The 19,033-nt window shown below is 44.3% G+C and overlaps 1 protein-coding gene across 1 annotated transcript; it reads right to left on the bottom strand.

The window, feature by feature from the left end:
* Positions 1-5,441: 5,441 nt before the first annotated feature.
* MOB2 (MOB kinase activator 2) lies at positions 5,442-17,149 on the bottom strand. Its single transcript, XM_010193865.1, has 5 exons — positions 17,019-17,149; positions 16,596-16,756; positions 15,272-15,365; positions 8,274-8,398; positions 5,442-6,755 (listed from the first exon to the last, which is right to left on the bottom strand). The coding sequence occupies exons 1-5, from the start codon at positions 17,147-17,149 to the stop codon at positions 6,445-6,447; spliced, it is 822 nt and encodes a 273-aa protein (XP_010192167.1). The 3' UTR covers positions 5,442-6,444.
* Positions 17,150-19,033: the final 1,884 nt, after the last annotated feature.

Genomic DNA, 19,033 nt, shown 5'->3' with positions numbered 1-19,033 from the left:
AAGCACTTTAAACCAGTTTTTAAACTGGTACGGTTATTCAAAGACTATTATTATTTATGCTCTCTTGAAATTGTTCTTAAAGTAGCTAATTTTTTCACAGTTCTGCTGCAGTGGGTACAACTGGTCTTCAGGCACAATTTGTGTTCTCCTTCTCATATTCTCTCCTGCTGAGGCAGGTTTTATAGCCACAAGGACTGAAATTAACCTTTCTAAATCATTCAGTGTCAGTAGACCTGGCTGAAAAGGAACACGGAGTTCTTTCTGTTGCAGGTTTCACACAGATCTCAGGTAACTGTACATACGGTGGATTATTCCAGTGCCGTTCTGGATTATCCTTCTGAAGTGGAGCCAAGCACAGGGCTCTCCTGATTCATAAAAGTAAATTCATTTAATAGGCAGCTGTAAGTATTCTGGCTGTCTGCAATACCAGTGTCCCAAAATATGTTACAGAATACTTTAAAAATCCATATATTTCAACCTTCCAAAGTAAAATTATCCCTTATAGTCATCCAAGAACTGTCTGCCTCCTTGCATTCTGTCATGATGGAGACAGTAAAAAGTCTAGCATTAGCTTGCAGTAAAACTGAACAAAAACCCCTGGTTGGCCAAGACAGAGAATTGGGATCAATTTCTGTATTAAAAGCTATTTCACTGTCAAACTTTATATGACAGAGCTACCTCTTCTACCCAAACTACTCCACAAACTTTGATTCTTAGGATCGCAAAGAATAGTCCTGGAGATGATTTCGGGAATGAACTCTATGGAAGTCAGGTTTTTGTGCTTGACTCTTGGCCAAGTGCAGCTAAGAGGGGGCAAAAAAAAAGTAATTTAGGAAATCTCATCTGCTTGACGATAGGGCTTTCAAGTATAAATCTTTCCTAGAGGAATTCAGTTCATGCAGAATGCAGCAGAGGGGGCCTCCAGCAGCTTACAGGCTCTGATGAGTATTCAGTACTGGAGAGCTGTGCAGCCTTTCTTCTTTATCAGACTGACATTCACCTTTAAGTCCTTGTACACCTGCATTAAAGCCCTTCTGGGGGAACGCCAGACCATTTCATTGGTTCAGTGTGGTGGTTAAATTAGTGACTGGTGCCATGGACCAGGTCACTCTCCTTGTTTAGGTTTCCTTTTGCAGTCCTTGAGGGCAGTACTTGCTTTGGGGCAGCTGTCTTCTAAGCCGTACTGATGTCAGGTGAAGCAGTGGGTTCACAGAAGCCAAAGTCCTTGGTGGGATGGCATTTGACCTCTCTGTATCTGAGCTGATGTTGCAGAGGGTTGCTCGCCACTGAGTAGAAAAGCTGTCTAGCCCAGGCTCTTTGTATCCTTTCTTTTGAATTATTCCAGGAACTGTTAAAAGGACGAGTTGGTTTAGGTAAGGGACCTTGCACCACGTTGTGAGAATGTTAAATCTCTGCACTGGCGTATAGGAAAGCATTGGAGTATTTGAATCCCTCTTTTCTTTTTTAGCTTTAATGAAAAGAATTAGCAGAAAGCATTAGGAGATGAAGACACACAGAGAAGTGAGGCTAGTCCTTCTTTTTTTCCCCTTTTTTCTTTTTATTTGGCTAGACAAAGCTCTCTGAATGTTCTCTCATCTGAGTGCTTGGCCACAACAATTTCTGTTTTCTAAGTCAGTCACATGTTAATGTAGCTTTGAAAAGTCTTATTGTTCACGTCAGCTGTCACAACCAGAACAGTTCTTCTGTCCTTGAAAAAATGGAGATCCCATTAGCACACTGAGGGATTTTTTTTGCCAGCTGTTTGGTGTTTTTCCCACTTTATATCATCAGTTCCATTGGAAATATTGGGATTTGTTCATACTGCATACAGCTGTATCATGTAAAGATACCAGATTGGTCTTTAAATCCTTTAGGTATGAGCTTGTGTTCAGGCAGTAGTATTGCCACAGCAGCATGGATAACTTGGCCATACTGAACTCTGTGCTTTAACTACTGCCAGCACCCGGGCATTAGGAGTACATTCAAACTGCCTGGTATTGCCACTTGGGCTACAGACACAAACATTGGTTTCATTTGTTTAGTAGGTTTGAACAGAATAAAACAACCTATTCCTCTGTCCTCAGCTTAAATAATGGAGTATGTATTGGAGTCTTTCTGTGAACAGCTGAAATGGTGACCTAAGGATTGGCTGGGACACGTTACATGACAGATGTAAGGACTTGTTTGCCGAGCGTAGCTTTGTATGAGATCAGCATACTTAGTAAGTGCTCATAAAGTTGGCTTGTTCTGTTGTGAGATGGCTTGTTTTTGTGGCAGTCTTTTAGTCTTCTGCTCATGTGCAGGAGCTGATCGTTACCTGACAGCATCCACCTTTAGCCCCGATCGTTCCAGGAGCACCCTGGAATGTGCACGTTTGGCCAGAACGGGTGGTATTTCAGAGCCAGAACACAGCTTTTGCCTTCCTCAAAACTGCTCATCATAGAAGTGCTCCATAAGAAGCGAGGTTGATTTTCTTAAAATTCTTGCTTAAAAGGTTGTTATTCGTGTATAAAATGAGTGTGCTCTGTGGGTTCTCAGACTTGCTAAATTTCTGCAGTTCTTAGGCAAGAAAGAAGGGCGTAGCTTGAACTTTACTGGGCTGATGTAGAAGACGTCTGACTTGCTTTACAGCTTGCCACTTCGGGACCTTTCTTAGCGTTGGGGCGAAGCTGATCCTGTGCTATCTACACAGCTTCTTGCCTTGAGGTCAAAGCTAAAGGCGGCTGTTTCTGTGTTCCTCAGACTTGGTGGCACTGTTCCTGTGTCCCCTGCCCAGAAATGGCCAGAGATAGCCCATGTGATCAACACCAGCTGCTGACCTTGGTGCTTCCTTACCTACTGCTGGTATTTATTCTGGATGACATGTGAAGAAATTATTTCCCTCCTGTTTCTATTTATGGATGCTTACGCTTGGATTTCCTAAGGACATTGCAGCCTCAAAGATTTAATAATGATAAAATGGAGTGGGGGGGAGTTTCAGGTTGCTATAACATTTTACATCATTGCTATAAATTTATGTAACCTGAGCTGTTCAGAACGTTCAGTCGTGTCCAGAGCACCACATGGCAGGAACACAATACCACAAAACACACATATGATGACTGTTGCTGGTTTTAAGGGACAGACTTCAGCCCTGTGACAGCTTGTGCTCATTGCCATGGTTTTAGGCCTGAAAGTGGTTTAGGGATTCTGCAATGGCAGATGTAAAGCTGAGAGTCTGCAAAGGCAAGGCCTTCAAAAGGCACGTATGCTGAGGAGGGTGTTGTGTGGTTTTTGGTTTATAGATTTAGCAACTCTCAAACAATGGTGTGGTACCTCACGATCTTCAGGACAAGATGGGTGGGGAGGAAGTGGGGGGGCACTGAATGTACCATAACTAAGGTGCCTCTCTTGTTCTGCCAGCACTTTGAACAGTTTACAAAACACATTCAAAGCAGCAATATGACAACTGCCTCAGTGTTGGAAGACCTAAGCCTGTCTTCAAGATCCAGGGGGATTCAGGCTCAGTGCTTACAGTGTGGACAGTCAGCGACACGCTGCAAGCATCGAAGGGCACTGATAGGCTTTAGTGATGTCTGCCCAGCAGAGTTTGAAGACTTGGTGGCACTTCTGTATCTGATGTTACTACAGCATGATTCAGTAACCTCTGAAATACACTTGAACAATGCGAGACTGAACTTTGCAGTAACATTTACTCCTGACAACTCTAATTTCAGTGGTTTCCTTATTCCCACTGCTAAAACTAACAAGATAGGTTACACTCAAATAGGATTCATTATTTGTGGTGTTGTTAACTGTTTGTAAAATATAAAAAGATTACCCTGCTAGATGAAGGGTCTGTGGTTTCAAGAATATCAAATGTCTACAGAGCAAGCCTGGGACAGCTGCCATGAACAACGGCCGGCTCTTTGGGAGGTACTGGGGTGCTCCACTGTTCTCCCAGTAGCTGAATTAATGATTTGCTGCTTTGCAACAATGCATGGGTTCCCAGACTTCCCCTGGGGTTCTGTCAGGTCTCCTATGGGAAGCGAAGGTATAGTCACCCTTGGATTTGGTATGGATATCACTGTGCTGTGATCTGAAACTTGAAGAGTAGCAGATAAATCAGTCTTTCCAGAGAGAGCTGAACTGCCTCTTGTTCAAGTCAAACCTTTCCCAAATGTGAATCATTTCTAAACGGTCTTTCAGAATTAAGACTGGAAATGCATTTGTTTACAAGTAGATAATAAATTTCCAGAAATGCCTGAGTTTGGGTTGTTGTCCTTACTATTATTTTCTTACCTTAAACTGTACCGTACGCTCTCATTGCAAGTAGCACAGGTGCCTTACAAACAGCACTGGTCTGAGAGCTTCTGCTGAGCTCTGTTTTTCCCTCCAGACATTCATGTAGGGAATTGTGATGGAAAGGGTGTGAACAGAGCCTGACTCAGAATATTCATCTGGATGTGGACGCTGCAGCAGGAGGACATGGCAGGGAACAGCCTGTGTGAACAGCACCCAGCGGAGCAGGTCAGCCAGGCTCCAGCACTTGTGCCTGCAGGTTCACAAGGTACCCACAGTCTGGAAACAAAAAACACAGGACGAGTCTGGGCTCACAAAGTTTGAGGTCACTTTCTCTCGCTCACTCCTCTTCCTGCTCATGTGCTCCTGCCTTTTTGCTCTGTTTTCCTCACTTTTATGACTTCCTGCTCCTTTTCTCACTTGCACATTTTTCTTCCTTTATCTGTTGTTGCTCTTGCACACTTTTTCACAAGCCTTTTTTTTGCATGTGCTTTTTCTCTTTTTCCCCTCCTGCTTTTTTCTTTCTACTTGCTTGTGCTTTTCCTTTTTTCTTTGCACTTGCTCTCCTTTTCTTCTCTCTGCTGACTTCTACTACAGTTACAGACCTCATTCAGAAAAACCGTCCAGGACTCACGCCAGGTCAGTTCCTATGATGTATATACCTCAGGATAATAACCAGTAACAGTCACAAACAATTGTCAGAGGCTGACACAGGTTTGGTAGAAGCACAATTGCAAGCAAAAGTTGGCATTTTCCCATTGGAAATGACTGCAAGAATTCAGTAGAAATAGGAAGGAAGAGCAATACCACTGCCCAGATACAATACTGATACAAGCCCTAGCCACAGACATCACCATGCAGTATTTGCCACAAAGTATCCTGAAGCCTCTGCAGAATTTAAGAATGTACAAACAGGAAACTTGCACCTTTCCAAGCGCTGCATATCTTTGCAGTGCTTATCTTCAGATTACCTGGGGAGGAGGTTCCCAGCATGACCAGAAAGAGCAAGGAGTTGATTACCAATGTAAGGTTACAGGGTGGAAGACAAACAAATATTTATAAAGCTGGCTGACAGCAGGGCCAACAGTATTCAGCGGTGAAAGGAAAGCTGTATGGATGAATTCCACAGACTTTTGACGCTGCAAACACAAAACCAGAGCTTATGGCTGATAGATTTGTATTTATTATTATAGAACAGATGAACTAAAATAAGCCAACAGTATACTTTTATGCCAACAGCCATCTTTCTAGCACAGGCGGTGACTGACTCAATGTACCCTTCTCCCCCCTCCCCGGGGCCTCTGTTCAATGGGAAGCAAACGGTGGTGCCTTTTCACGTGGGTTTTGAACTCCAGTGATCTCACCCTTTTTATCTGTAGAGGTGTGCCTGGGAAAGGAGGAAGCCAGGGCAGCAGAGAAAAAAAGACTATATATGTTGTAGAGGCAATAAGCAAAAAGGCTTGTGGATCTTCTTGCATGTTCACGTGTTGTGACCAGGTAGATGGGACAACTGGAGAATCGTGCCCACTTTCAACATGTAGCAAGCCCCTAGTTGCTACTCTAGTCAAGCCAGGAGTTTCTTCCCATTCCAAGCTAACAAAGAGCAAGATGCGCTCAACTGGGCAGTTTGTGGCAGGGTAAGGGGCAGTCTATGTAAAACCAAACCAAAAAACCACCCCCACCCCCCAAAAAAACCAAACCCAAACAAACCTGCATTTTAAGCCACTTCAAAGTAAAAGTCATTTCTTATAATATAATAGATATTTTTAAATGGCAGGACCACCATCCTAGAAAGACAAAGGGCTTGCACTCAGGACCAAAGAAAGAAAAACAAAAAAAAACCAACCAACCAAACAAAAAACCAATCAAAAAAACCAAGAGCGGCCCTGCTCTCAAGCTTGGCTCTTCTCTAAAAACAGCACTCGTCATCCATCTGAATAGGTAAAAGGAGGAGTGGACAGAAAATAAAATAAAATTGGTGCAACTTCCGGCCAGGTGGCGCATTAAACCAAAGCTCCATACAGTCCCGTACGACTACGTGTCCTGTGGTGGCAGCATAACTCAGCTTTCATTGCTGTATATGTCTGTATGCATATCTGAACATATACATACACATACACACAGAATATATTTGTAGGGTTAGTCTGGATGCTGTGGGAGGGCTCATCTCTCTTTCACGTGGTTCTGTGCTGCTGCGCTGTTGCTGCTCCCGTTGCCGCTCCCGTTACTGTTGCTGCCACTGCTGCTGCAGAGGACCTCTGTGAGGTCGTCCATGATGGTGGTCTCTTTAGGGTCCACGAGGTTGAACTCCCTGACAAATAGGATAAAGTGTGTGTAGAGCGTGTTTAAATGTCCGTGCAGCTCCAGTGCCAAAGTCTCCTTAAAGTGTGAGGAGTAGATATGGGCCAGCACATGGAACAGGTACTTGCAGATCTTCTTCACTAGGGACTCAAATGAGTTTGGGAATTCCTTGCCTGGAAGGAAGACAGAGAAACACCATGAAAGCTCCAGCTGCTCCCCTTCAGCCCCACAGCACCATTTGTTTGGGCTGAGCTGCAGGTAAGAGCAACCAGCCCACCTTATACAGCAGAGAATGTGAGGGCCCTGCATCATCCTCTCATCTGTTTGGGTTTTTTTTACAGGAATTCAGGGGAAGAATCTAAGGAGGTTTTAAACATTTTCATTTGAAGTTAAGTTTTAAACCACAAGGGTTCAAAAATCAGGAAGCAAGTGTAATCATTCTTTAAAACCACAACATTTTTTGTTACTAGCTGTAAAAATAACAGGAGGTTCTTCTGGGTCCTTATCCACTTTGAAGTCCATAATGCTTGGGAGACCAATTCACAGATTCTGAAATGGAAGCTAAGGTACACGGCTTGGTAGCGTGCAGCAGTTTGACTACCTGCATACAATGGCTTCCCTCATTTCACTACTGAAATCCTATCAAATGGGAAAAGAAATGGAAGGAAATACTGGATGCCTCTTGCCACATGCAGCTGAAATTGTGCTTCCTGGAGCAGTAACAGATGATTACTGGACAATTACTGAGGTGACGCTGAGAGGGAAACGGAGGCAAGCAAAAGAGCAACACTTGCCATGCTGTGTGTGATGCACACTGGTCTAAAGTGCACCTTGGCCACACAGACAAATCCCTTGCAGGAAAGGCCCTCACTGCCCTTGAACAAGCACGTTAGAAAAATTAAAACTGACCTGCAGGTGACTGTACTGAGCACTGTCTCGCTGCCCCTCTCCAGATCAAGATGCTCGTAAGCAAAGGCTGCCGGCTTAACGTTTGCTATAGCGTAAAGTCCTCGTTCCCCAATTATCTGCTGAAGGGGCTCAAGAAGCCAGCTGCTTTTAGTCCTGATTAAGCTCACCTACAATAGCTTCAGGTCTGTATTTTTTCCCCTTAATCCAAGGCATTGCATGTAGCGATCTTGTTAGGATACAAATTGGAGGTAAAATAACTTTCCTATTGCTTTTCCATTCCTAAATCACATTCTTATTTAATCTTTGGAAGGGAGACTGCAAACTGTCTGTGAGACAAGCCCCATTCCTGGCAATCCAATTTATTTCCCCCTTAACGCACTGGGGCTCTAAATGAAATAGCAAAGCAACAAGAAGGTTAAATTTTACTAGCAGCAGGCTGTATCGAACACAAACCTGCTGCCAGTTTTCAATTTTTATCCCCTCTGAATCCAGGCTAGAAGATCTCAACGTGTGGAAGAAAAAGATGTACGGGATGATGAAATGTACGCCCAAGGGGGCAGGGCTGTGAGTCCTTCACCCCAGTTCATATGCCAGCAGTGCATGTTCTTCTTACTGCAAGAATGAGTCAAACTTAACATCTCCCTTAAAAAAACCCTAAGCATCAACCAACCAAGTGAGAAAGCTGCCCGGTACTAAAACAAAACATGCTGAATGGCAACTTTCACCTTACTCGTGGCATCTGCACAGAGCTGCAGGAAGCACCTGTCCCACAGCAGACGTACCGTATTTTGTGGGAAAGACATCCTCGTCTGTCACTAGTTTCTGCACTGAACTCATGACGAAGTCGACGTACTGCGGAGCAGTGCACTTGATCTTCTTTCCCCGCTCGTCATACCAGTAGTACTGTCTGTGGAGAGAATGGACGGCGTCACCACATTGTACTTTGGCTTCTCAGCTCGCCTCTAAGGGGTGAGCGTCTAAATAATGTAAAACAACAGCTTCAACATTACCAAAATACATCGTAGCTGCTACACAAGAGATTCATTTCAAGGTAACTTTCTACCTCAAAAACCTTGAATTTCTGTTAGCCAGGTGTGTTTCTCCCTGTCAATTCAGCAGCAGCACAGAGAGCCTGCTGACAAGTCCCCAGGGAGGGGAGCTCTACCGAGGCAGTGCTAACCCCCTATCCATGACAGACTGCGGGGTTACTGACAGTCTACAGAACTGTACAGAAAAGTGTTGTACAACTTTTGAAAGGATAACTACACTGCACAGTGATGCACAGTGATCTTCTTATGAGGTAGTCATGTAGTGCACTAGAACTAAACAGACACAAGGTGGCTCCAAAACACCACCTTCTCCAAGCTGGTGCTCTGACGTACTGGCAGTATTTTTAAGCTACAAATCCTGCTCCAAAATCCAATCTGGGGAAAGTTTTCAGGGTCCTTCTGCACATCCCTACCAGTATGCCAAACTCTGCTCCTCTGGTTACACACTCCCCAAAACATCTGAACTTCCATCTGACTCTGCCACCAGTGAATAATCCTGTTGGACTGTAAGGAACAGGAGACACTGGCGTATTGCCTGGTTCTTCAAAAGCAACCATCATTCAATCACTTAGCCATAACCTTCTTGATTAACTGCAGCCATCCCTCACCTAAAAGAGCATCTGAAGGCTACAAAAGCACTGAAAGTTTGTTCCTTTTATTTTTTTCTTTAAATCATAGTTAATTAAAGCACCTCTAATTGTTACTAGGAGCAGCTATCCATCGCATTAGGTATACACAGTGAGAAATGTTTTACAGATAAGGAATTTGGCAAAACACCTTTTGGATTTTTGCCTATGTCACACTAGAGGTGTCTCGAGTTCCAGCTCTTTCTTCAAACAGACTAAGCTCCAGGCGCAGTCCTGTATCACAGGACTGATAAGAAATCCACTGTACTGGACCTCTCAGGACACAGCATAGGTGGGGTTTTGCTGACTGCCCTTGGAAGGAAGGCTGAAAGTGGTCTGAGCATCAGAACCTGGCCAGAAAGACACCTGACCCAGCACAAGAGCCCACAGAGCCAGGGTACCATTTCTGCCTGTTTGTTCAGCTCCAACTCTGCTGCTGTCGGCTGGTCTGCTATCTGACATTGCTCACACAAATCACTAGACAAGCCCCATCGTAGCCCTAGGCAGAATATCACCTCAGTGTGACGTTTAGCCACCTTTGGACACCTTTTTTTAATGGAAGATAAAGATTAAATGTTTTTCCTGCATTTAACAGGGCTAGACCGCATTGAACTGGAAGGATATATACATGCCACTTGGAAAGTGAAGTTTTAGGTATACTGACCAGCAGAACACTCCTGAAGCAACTAAAAAAACCCCTGTTAAGTAGCAAATGAAAAGTTTTAATTTACTATGTGTTTTCATTGGCTGGGAAGATTCTTCAGAGACAAAAGGGCAATGAGGTGAAGACAGTGTTCATGCCCCAAGCCATACGAAAACAAGAGGCAACTGCAGGAATGAGTAGAGCAGCACAAACCTTAAGCAAGGAAGGGCAACTGTAAACTAGTTCTGCAGACACTTCAGGTTTGGAACGTTTCCCTCAGCTCATTCTCAGCGTGTGGGGCTTGGTCACTGTTGTTTACTCGAGAGAGCAGGACTGACTACAAAAGGGCATAAAAAGGTGGGCAAGTGGATGAATCGAGCAGGAGTTAAAAGCTTTTTGTAGAGCTATGTCAGGCATCAAAAGCAGCATTTGGTGTAGAGCGTGTTCTTCATCACCGCTTCCTTCCTTTCTACAGTCCACATACAAGGAATGATACAAGGCAGTGCACAAACACAGGCCACCTCATTTGTCCAGTCCTGCAGTAAGCCAGAACAAGACAGTTCAGCGCAACTCGGACTTATTTGGGGTCTTAAGACAGTGCTTGTTGCCAAGAGCAGAAGCAGGCAGGGCTGTCTGTACCTCAGCAGTTTTCTCATGCTGCCGAAATCCCCAGCTGCAAGATAGAAAGCACAGTTTAAAGTTGCCCTTAGGTGCAAAAATGAATCTGAATAATTGGATCTTAGTTAAAAGAAACAGTCTGGCAACTGTACAAGTTCACGTACATGAAAATATGAGTGAATAAATCTGCTGTAACATCCCACTGCACACCCTTTTTGCCTTTCTTTGAAAATCAGCCTAATTATGCAAAATAGGTATTTAAAAGAAGAATCATTAAGAGTAAGGGGGTAAATAATAAGGATTGTTCTTGAAACATGAGGAAGACACATGATTCTAATCAAGTGCTGTGAACAGTCTTCACAGGTCTTGGAGGAAAAGAAGAGGCCCTGCCATGCCATGAACATCCAACACCTGGTACGCAGGTCCCAGCCATGCTGGAGGTATCTGCATGGACACGACAGGACGCAGGCTGGGGCCACTGAAGGGCTCAGCTGGGCACAGAAGCCCAACTGCATTCCACCGCTGGCACAGTGACAGCACAGGCCAATGTCAGGCAAGGGACGGGAAGCAGAAAGGAAAAGACAACAACACTTACAGGAACTTTCCAGAAAGTGCTCACAGGATGTAGATTTGATTATTACAAGAACAGGAACTGCTTGAAAGAGTCCAGCAAAGCCACAGAGATGATGGAGGGAGTGGAGCATCTCCCTTATTGAGGAGCAGCTGAGGGAGCTGGGTCTCTTTAGCTTGGAGCAGAGGAGACTGAGGGGAGACCTCATTCATGGTTATAAATTCGTAAAGGGTGAGGGTCAGAAGGAAGGAGCCAGGCTCTGCTCAGTGATGTCCAATGACAGGACAAGGGGCAATGGGAGCAAGCTGGAGCATAGGAGGTTCAACCTGAACATAAGGAAAAACTTTTTCACTGTGAGGGTGCCAGAGCATGGCCCAGGCTGCCCAGAGAGGTTGTGGAGTCTCCTTCTCTGCAGACATTCAAAGCCCGCCTGGACGTGTTCCTGTGTGACCTGGTCTGGTGATCCTGCTCTGGCAGGGATTGGACTGGATGAGCTTTCGAGGTCCCTTCCAACTCCTGAGATTCTGTGATTTCCTATGTAAAACTCTGGCAGATACAACGTGTGCCTGTATGGAGAGCACAAGGAATTTGAAGCTCCATTCTAAAGCCCAGAGAGAAACGACTATGGATTTAACAGAGAAAAGCCTAAGATGCAAATAGTAAAGTATAACACATATGAATGAAATCACAGTGCTGTATCTTAATCCACGTACGTATTTTATCCCTTTAAAACATTCTGGGTTTGTGTTGATGACACAGAAGCCAAGGCAGAACAGAAGCTGCACCAGTAGATAAGTAAAGCTTCTGAAAGGAGGGAAAGACAAATGCTGTGAAGAGTACGTGGTCTAGAAAGGAAGGAGAGACAGTCCTGCTAGAAATACCAAAAGACGGGTGATGAAGAAAGCAGGATGGCAAATTGTATCCAGTGCAGAGGCAGTAATATTGTGCTCTTCAGCAGCTTGGAATAGCTTTGATAGGGGAAAAGCAACATTTAGATGGGGAGAAAAAAAAAAAGGAGCAACTATGCAGAAGCATACAGCTCAGGGACCTTAAATATAAGAAAATGCAAAACACTGAAGTTTGAATTAAGATGTCTAGAAGGAAACACCCTCCATATGCAGAGACACTAAGGGCAAGGTAAACATGAGAAAGGAGACTGTAAGTTAGAAAAAATGAATGATCAATTAAAAGTTTTCCTTGGACCAAAATGAGACCTTTCACTCTTGTCTGTGGGCTGCCTAGGAGTTTGCATCCATCCCTGATTTCTGCCTCAGGAGTCCTGTAATCTCAGCATCATGTACAGCACTTTACAGATAGGCTTTTAGTTACTGCACTCACTTCAGCACCTTTGAGAAGTTTTGTCCAAACGGCAGCTAGAAAACCAGTTTACAGCTCATGGTGCTTTAAAGCCAGTTTGTGTAATAAGAAGCTATAAACCATACTAAAGATAAATAGTAAATACTGTGTTAAAAATAGAGTACTTGCTTTACAGCAAGTGATGAACATGTTAGTGACCAAAATCAAGTAATTCCCGAAGTTATGTTCATGCCATCCTCATTAAATTTTGACGATAGGTGGCCATTCTGGTATTTCTCTTGGCATTATCCCACCTTGCCAGCAAATGCTTCCATCTGTTTTACAGAGACTTAAGTTTTGGTCAGATGTCCCTTAGTGACCCCAAGCAGAAATGCTCTCCCTCATTGTGTGCGTATGGCTGCGCTATCTCAGATATCTGACACAGAGCTGAAAGCTGCATGTGTCTGCAGTCTGTCAGCTGGCTGGAGCTTCCCGAGATGGTAAAACCTTACCTCAAATATTTAACTGCGACTGGGGTTTATTGTGCCAGCAAATCCTCTAAACTGAGGACTGAGTATTTGCAGTGTACTCGAATGCAAAGCAACTTGACAAACAACCCGTTCTCAACAGTTACCTCAATATCCCAACCACAAACACCAGAAGGTACGGCCTTCCTCAGCTATGACAGAAATGGTGCGATCCAAAACGTGCCTTAGAGAATGCAGACCTTCAGACTGAACTGCCTAAGAAATCAGCACAGAAAAATGGGAACCTGCACCCTTATTCTAAGGTGCTGTAATGCTGTGGGAATCTAATTTGGGTAAATGCTATTTTATTCCAAAGCAGCTGAACAAACAGATCACGGCCACGGAAGGTCAAATCTGGAGTGTCTGTCAGGTTAATCAGCAACTGACTCTAACGTTTAGGTGGTACTCCTCATACGCTGGAGACAGGTCAGAGGCACAACAAATCCTATCAGCTGGTGGTTTTCCAACACAATAAGCACGTCCTTTCCTTAGTTAGGGTAAGACTAAAAGAAAGGGGGCAAGGGGGGGCGGGGAAGTGACATACGGCTTTGTCATAGCTATAACTGGATATGAAAAATTCAGCATCTTTGAGGCAGTTCTCCGTGTTCCATTGAGGCATATCTCTTCCAAATGGGAAGAGCTAGGAAAGGCAGAACATAAAGATGAGGATTATCCAAAATTGTCGTTACAGATATTTGGAGAACATAGTTATGAACGTGGCCTTCAAAGCTGAACTGCAGTGAGGTGTGTCGCTGGGCGACCTCACCTCTGTGGTTTTTCCATAGACCCACACACCTGATAGAAGAATGAAACACGCAGCCTACAGTTTGCAAACATGAATCAGTCGTCTGCCTCCAGGTCCAGGAAGATACTTCAGTTGTTATGGTTTAGCTCAACACAAACCTTTTCAAGTGCTTCACCCAAGTGCAGACATGCTTCCTGTTATTCCCAAATAGCGCAACTTTTCAGTTTTCCAAAACAAAGGACAGGAACATTCTGCTATCAGTCCTCACCACTAAAAATATAGACTACAGCTGGAGCCGCCTAAAGGCACTTCCTTTCTTTATTCTACAGCATAAACCGCTCACGGAGAACTCTTGTCGAAGACTCACCAGACCAGAATGGAGTGACACTTTACATAGGTTCCCTACAACCACCTCCTTTTCGCCACTATTTCCCATCAGCTAAGTGGATAAACAGTTAAACTCGGTCCTTTGGAGAGGCAGTACTACATCAGGAATTACAACACGAGAGCGCCTGAGAGCAAGAGTCAACAAAATACTCATCTTACTGATCCCAATTTCTCATTTAGAGACACGCTGTCTCCTTTTGATAAAATCTGGCCCCAGCAGAGATGTATTACTTTCTGTTCCAGCTGGCTTTCAAAGGCCCTAGCATGGCCTTTAATTCTCTACTGACAGTTATCTTTCCAACTTTTTTACATGCAAAAATACCCTCTGTACACACTGCATTCTTCAGAGTGCTCTCAAAGGAAGCCCCTGATATTAATTCCAAGTGTACAAGACAGCCCAGTACATTAAGCAAGAATTCCTTTCTAAGCACTACGTAATTATTGTCAGATACAACACAGAGCTCTGGTTTTGATGCATACATTCCCTGGGACGTTTGTTTGATGTGCTAGAACATTAACTGCTCAGTCTTCTGCTTTAAAACCCATCCCAATCCATCCCAGGCAATGCAAGAAGAGGGAAGAAAAGGACAACATGTGCTGAAGGGAGAAAACCCACAACACAACAGGCTTATTCACACTCAACTGGCTCTCATATTCCATCATGTTGGACTGTGCTAATCAAGAGCAGGAGTTTATGATAAGTTTCTCTTACATTCACTACGTACAGTAAAAGTACAGTTTTCTTTCGTAAGTGGCACCCAGTCAATGTTAAAAAAGTGCACCAAGTCCTACAGCGGGAAAGTGCCAAACCAACACCGTTTTCCGTACTCTTTGCGAAGCTGCCACTGGTGTCCTCTGTGCCCAGGCCTTGGGCAGAAAGCCAGCAGCTCACATCAGGCTAGAGGTTATCCCTCAGCAGCCTGGGACTGTCAGCATTCCAGCTATCAAAAGCACCCCCCGAGGTTTTCACAGTTTGTTTATCCTCCCCAGCACTGTTACCAGTAACCAGTAACAACAGTTTTGCCTTTGCCTTCCCCTCTCCCTGCAAGCTCCCCACGTGGTAATTTGCCTCTCTGATTTGACCTTATAAAACCAGCTCCGAACAGTCCAGAACTGTCATCCCTCTAGTGCTCCACAAAAATCACACTTCCACCACCCTTCACTGCTGATGGGAGGGAAGAGGATGGACGGCTGTCACATTCTCCCTAAGTAGAGATCTGCTGTACAACACCTGCCCAATGCCATCCAGCACCGAAATCCTCCCCCAGGCAGTTCCGAAGACTTCACGGAAACCCTGTAATTGTAAATATCGACTTACGTATTGCACACTGCCATGGTCTGACATGACTCTCCTGTACAGAATTCTGAGATTGTACTATACTGTAAGTTGATGTGATGAAAGAAAGTTGTGGCTGAAAAATAAACACAAAGGAAAGAAATTCAGAGGTAAAATACTTTCAAACACAGGTGATCCTCCAGACAAGTATGTAAATAGAGCAAGTGAAGTGACTCAGAGTCTTAAGCTTGCATACAAATTTAAACATGATTTAGCTAAATTAGTCTAATGATGAACTGCAAAACAGAGAGGTACATCGGATGAAAGCTCTTGTTTTGATTTAAGATGAAAGCAGCATGATGCATCAGCTCTTATTACTCACTAAGCAGCAAGACTGGAAACTGTCTCCGTCATCAGCCTCACCTTCACAGTAGAATACTCCACTGCAAGCTGAAGGCAAACCATTTGCTGCATTCTTTTGAAGTCAGACTTAAAACATAGAGTAGCTAGAAAACAGCACTGATCGTTCTCATGCCACATCTCTTTAAAAAAAAACCCCAAACAGCATGAAAACTGGTGCACTTCTGCTTTTTAAAAACCTCCTGAGAATTTTAACATCTTAACACTCCTCAGGGGGCACCTCACATTTTTAATGAGTCAATGATTCTCCATAAACTTTCCTAGTGTGCAGTTTAGTTTCTTGCTACTCCCACGTACTGCAAACGTAAACAGGACTAGGTCACAGCTACAGGTTAGGACTGACAGATGAAGCAGAAGCACAGGGAAGTATTGTAAATCAGAACCGAGGTGCACAGATACAGCATCCGTAGAAGTCAGCCACATCTCTGGATTCCAGCTTGACTACTGTTTAAACTCACAGTAATTCCACCAAGTCTTGGAAGGAGTGGGGAGATGAAATCCAACCAAAAGACTTCAAAACTTCTGGCTTTAAGCACAACGTGCTTCATACAAGTCTGAACAAGTCTTAATTAACTACCATTTTTACAATGCTTCTGGAAGACCAATTGTCTGAGTCAGAACCGTACTGAATCAGCCAGGTTAGCAAACAGGCAAAGGGAATCTGATGGTCCTCAAAAGAGCATCAGAAACTTTAATGCCTTCAGTGCCACAATGAGGGAGTTGGAAGGAGGAAACGCATCAAAGCTTCCATGCTGCTGAGCACAGCTGGTTTGTACAGAAGACAGCTTAATTGCCATCCAAGGTGTAATGGCAGGCATTATGCAGCAAGCACAAATAGTCACTGAGTGTTTTTCTAAGCACTGGAAACAGTAAAAAGAAACCGAGTGAATGAATGCCTTCTTGGGTGTGCACAGCGAGCTCAGAGCCGCACCATCGCAGTACTCACTGTTGCTGGCGAGCCACTCGTTGAGGTCTATTTCTCGTGGTAACATCACTAGCTCCTTAAATTCAAAGTCGGTAATTCTGGATTTTGTGTATTCTGGCTCGAGGTAAAGTTTCTTCTCTTCCGGTGCTGGCTTTTTACCATTTGGCTTTCCCTTGGACTTCCTGCAAGAGATTAAAAAAAGAGAAGAGAGGTTACCTTTGCTGTTGATGAATAGCTACAGAAACCTGAAAGAAGCTGGTTTATCCAAACTCCTGTATCTGTGTTCACACCACTCCTCCTGCCTTCCCTTCCCTTCGCTCCATTGTTTTAATTAAATCAGAAGACACAAAAAGTGTCTTTGAACTCAGTCACTTTTTTCAAGAAGCATGGGAAGTTTTGAACAGCTTTAAGAAACTGGAGCCTGAGCTGCTCCATCTCCATTGCCCGTTTGCCAGTTTAGATTGCAAACTACTGGGAGAGCAACGGTCTCTCCTGGCGCCTGTGAACACGGTGACAGCGGAACGGCTCCGTGGCCGAAGGAGCGACTCAGATGCGTGCACACCGATCTGCTGCATCGTGCAGTTCACTGTGCCCTGCACAACAGGCTCCGGGGGACAGCAAGAACAGACCACGGCAAGAAGAGGGCTCTCGGCTGGAAAAATGCTCTTTCAACATGATGTGCTGGCACTGCGCGTTCAGAGCGACAGCGTTCCTCACTTCACCAGCCCTGCGTTCTCTGAGACACCAGAAACCTTCTGGAAGTGAGCGTCTGTGACTCCAGCTAGCAGCACTGATCACTACAAAAACACCTCCTTTCTCAGCTCCTGGGCTACCTGAGACAGAAAGATACGAGTTCTTTTTTTTCTGAAAATCCTTTAAAATCTGATGCGTTATGAAATAACCTTCCATTTGGGTTTATAAAAGCAGACAAACCACGCTCCAGAGAATGCATTTCTCTCCATGGCAAGTTGTGACCTTTTATCTCTCATTTCTGAAGTGTTTGCTGTAATCACTGGAGTTTTCCTCTCGCTCTGTTTTTAACATCTTCAAACCAGACTCTTAACCCAAGCTGTATTCCTGGGCCAGGGGTTCAGTAAGGACTTTTGAGGAAGAACAGCAGGTCAGCACAGGTCTTTTAGGCTACGCGGTCAAACAGCTTCATATCCATGTGTTTCTACAGTTAAAAAATAACACCTAAGCAGAGACAGAAGATCTATTTAAAGGTGAGGGACAAGCGCAGTAAGGCAATACTCGCTGCGCACTATCACACGAATACAAGCATGCCAGGAGATGCCAGGATTATTTCATGTCATGTTTTCTTGGGTAAAGAGGTTTTTAAGGATCTGTAAAACTGAAAGAAACCCACCTTTGCAGATAAGTGCACTAAGTTTGCTACTGAAACTCATCTAGATCCCATCCAAAGGCAACTGACCACACATTCTGGCTCTTAACATACTGTAAATTATCTTCCAGTTCTGCCCTGTCTGTGATACATGCAGGCGTCATTTCTGCTGTGAGGACGGGATGTGCATCTTTCCTGGAATGGTGTTTGAAGTGTCAATGCTTTCCCCAAGGAATGTATGATTATTAAGAGTTCTCCCTTTGTGGGCCTTTTACCGATCTGCTCGCTAAACCCAGCTTCAGAATGGCACATCACCAGCACTGCAGCAGGGAGAGACTGAGATTCACCTTCCACAGGAGAGGAACACCGTAACTTGCTACAACTCGCTCACCATCGTTGCCCCTGTTTACTGTCTTGAACTTGCACTGAGTCTCGTCATGCTTCTCTCTAACCAGTAAATGAAGACCAGAAGGACTTTAAGGCTTCAGGAAGGCCATCGTTAAGGAAAAATCAAAGAAAACTTGGTGCCATCAGCATGATACACACTCACACCCTCACAGTATGTTTACCAACACTGACGTGCAGGAAGCACTGCAGGAGGTCTCTGGCAGGGAAAAGATCGTCACACTTCATTTCCGTGTGTTAATGAGAAAGTGGATTTTCACGTCTACGCTGTGACACAGAACATCCTTATGAAGAATACCAGTACATTACGAGGACAAACTAAAACCAATGTATGTGGAGATGAACTAAGCACACAGCTATTCTTGCACATTTCCTGCCATCTCCTTTCTCCACAGCAGTGCATTCCAGTTCAGAGGAAGCGTGCAAGCTTTGTCTCTTAAGTTTATGTCATGAGCTAACCTGGACTGATCCTCACAGCCGCTCCACAAAGGGATGTTTCAGGCCATGCAAAGTCTCATGTTCCTCAACGCAAGGCTCCTCATACAGAGGATTGCTCAGTTAGACCAACAGCTCCTGGTTGTCAGCTCACTATTCTTGTCTGCAAACCATTACATTTGCTTGATCTCCTTTGAATCTCACCATGTAGGAATAAGCTACAGAGACGAAAGAAAAGTCCACAAAAGCGAGAACTGCAGGAGGGCCTTAAAGATAT

The sequence above is a fragment of the Mesitornis unicolor genome, unplaced genomic scaffold, assembly GCF_000695765.1.
Source record: "Mesitornis unicolor isolate BGI_N332 unplaced genomic scaffold, ASM69576v1 scaffold9311, whole genome shotgun sequence".
NCBI lineage: Eukaryota > Metazoa > Chordata > Aves > Mesitornithiformes > Mesitornithidae > Mesitornis > Mesitornis unicolor.
This window is presented reverse-complemented; position numbering and strand designations above follow the sequence as displayed.

Coding starts and splice junctions, on each gene's coding strand:
- MOB2 (XM_010193865.1), bottom strand. CDS start 17,149: ATGCAGCAGATCGGTGTGCACGCATCTGAGTCGCTCCTTCGGCCACGG. Junction 16,757..17,018: donor CAATCTAAACTGGCAAACGG/GCAATGGAGATG, acceptor AATCTCTTGCAG/GAAGTCCAAGGGAAAGCCAA. Junction 6,756..8,273: donor TGTCTTTCCCACAAAATACG/GTACGTCTGCTG, acceptor TCTTCCTTCCAG/GCAAGGAATTCCCAAACTCA.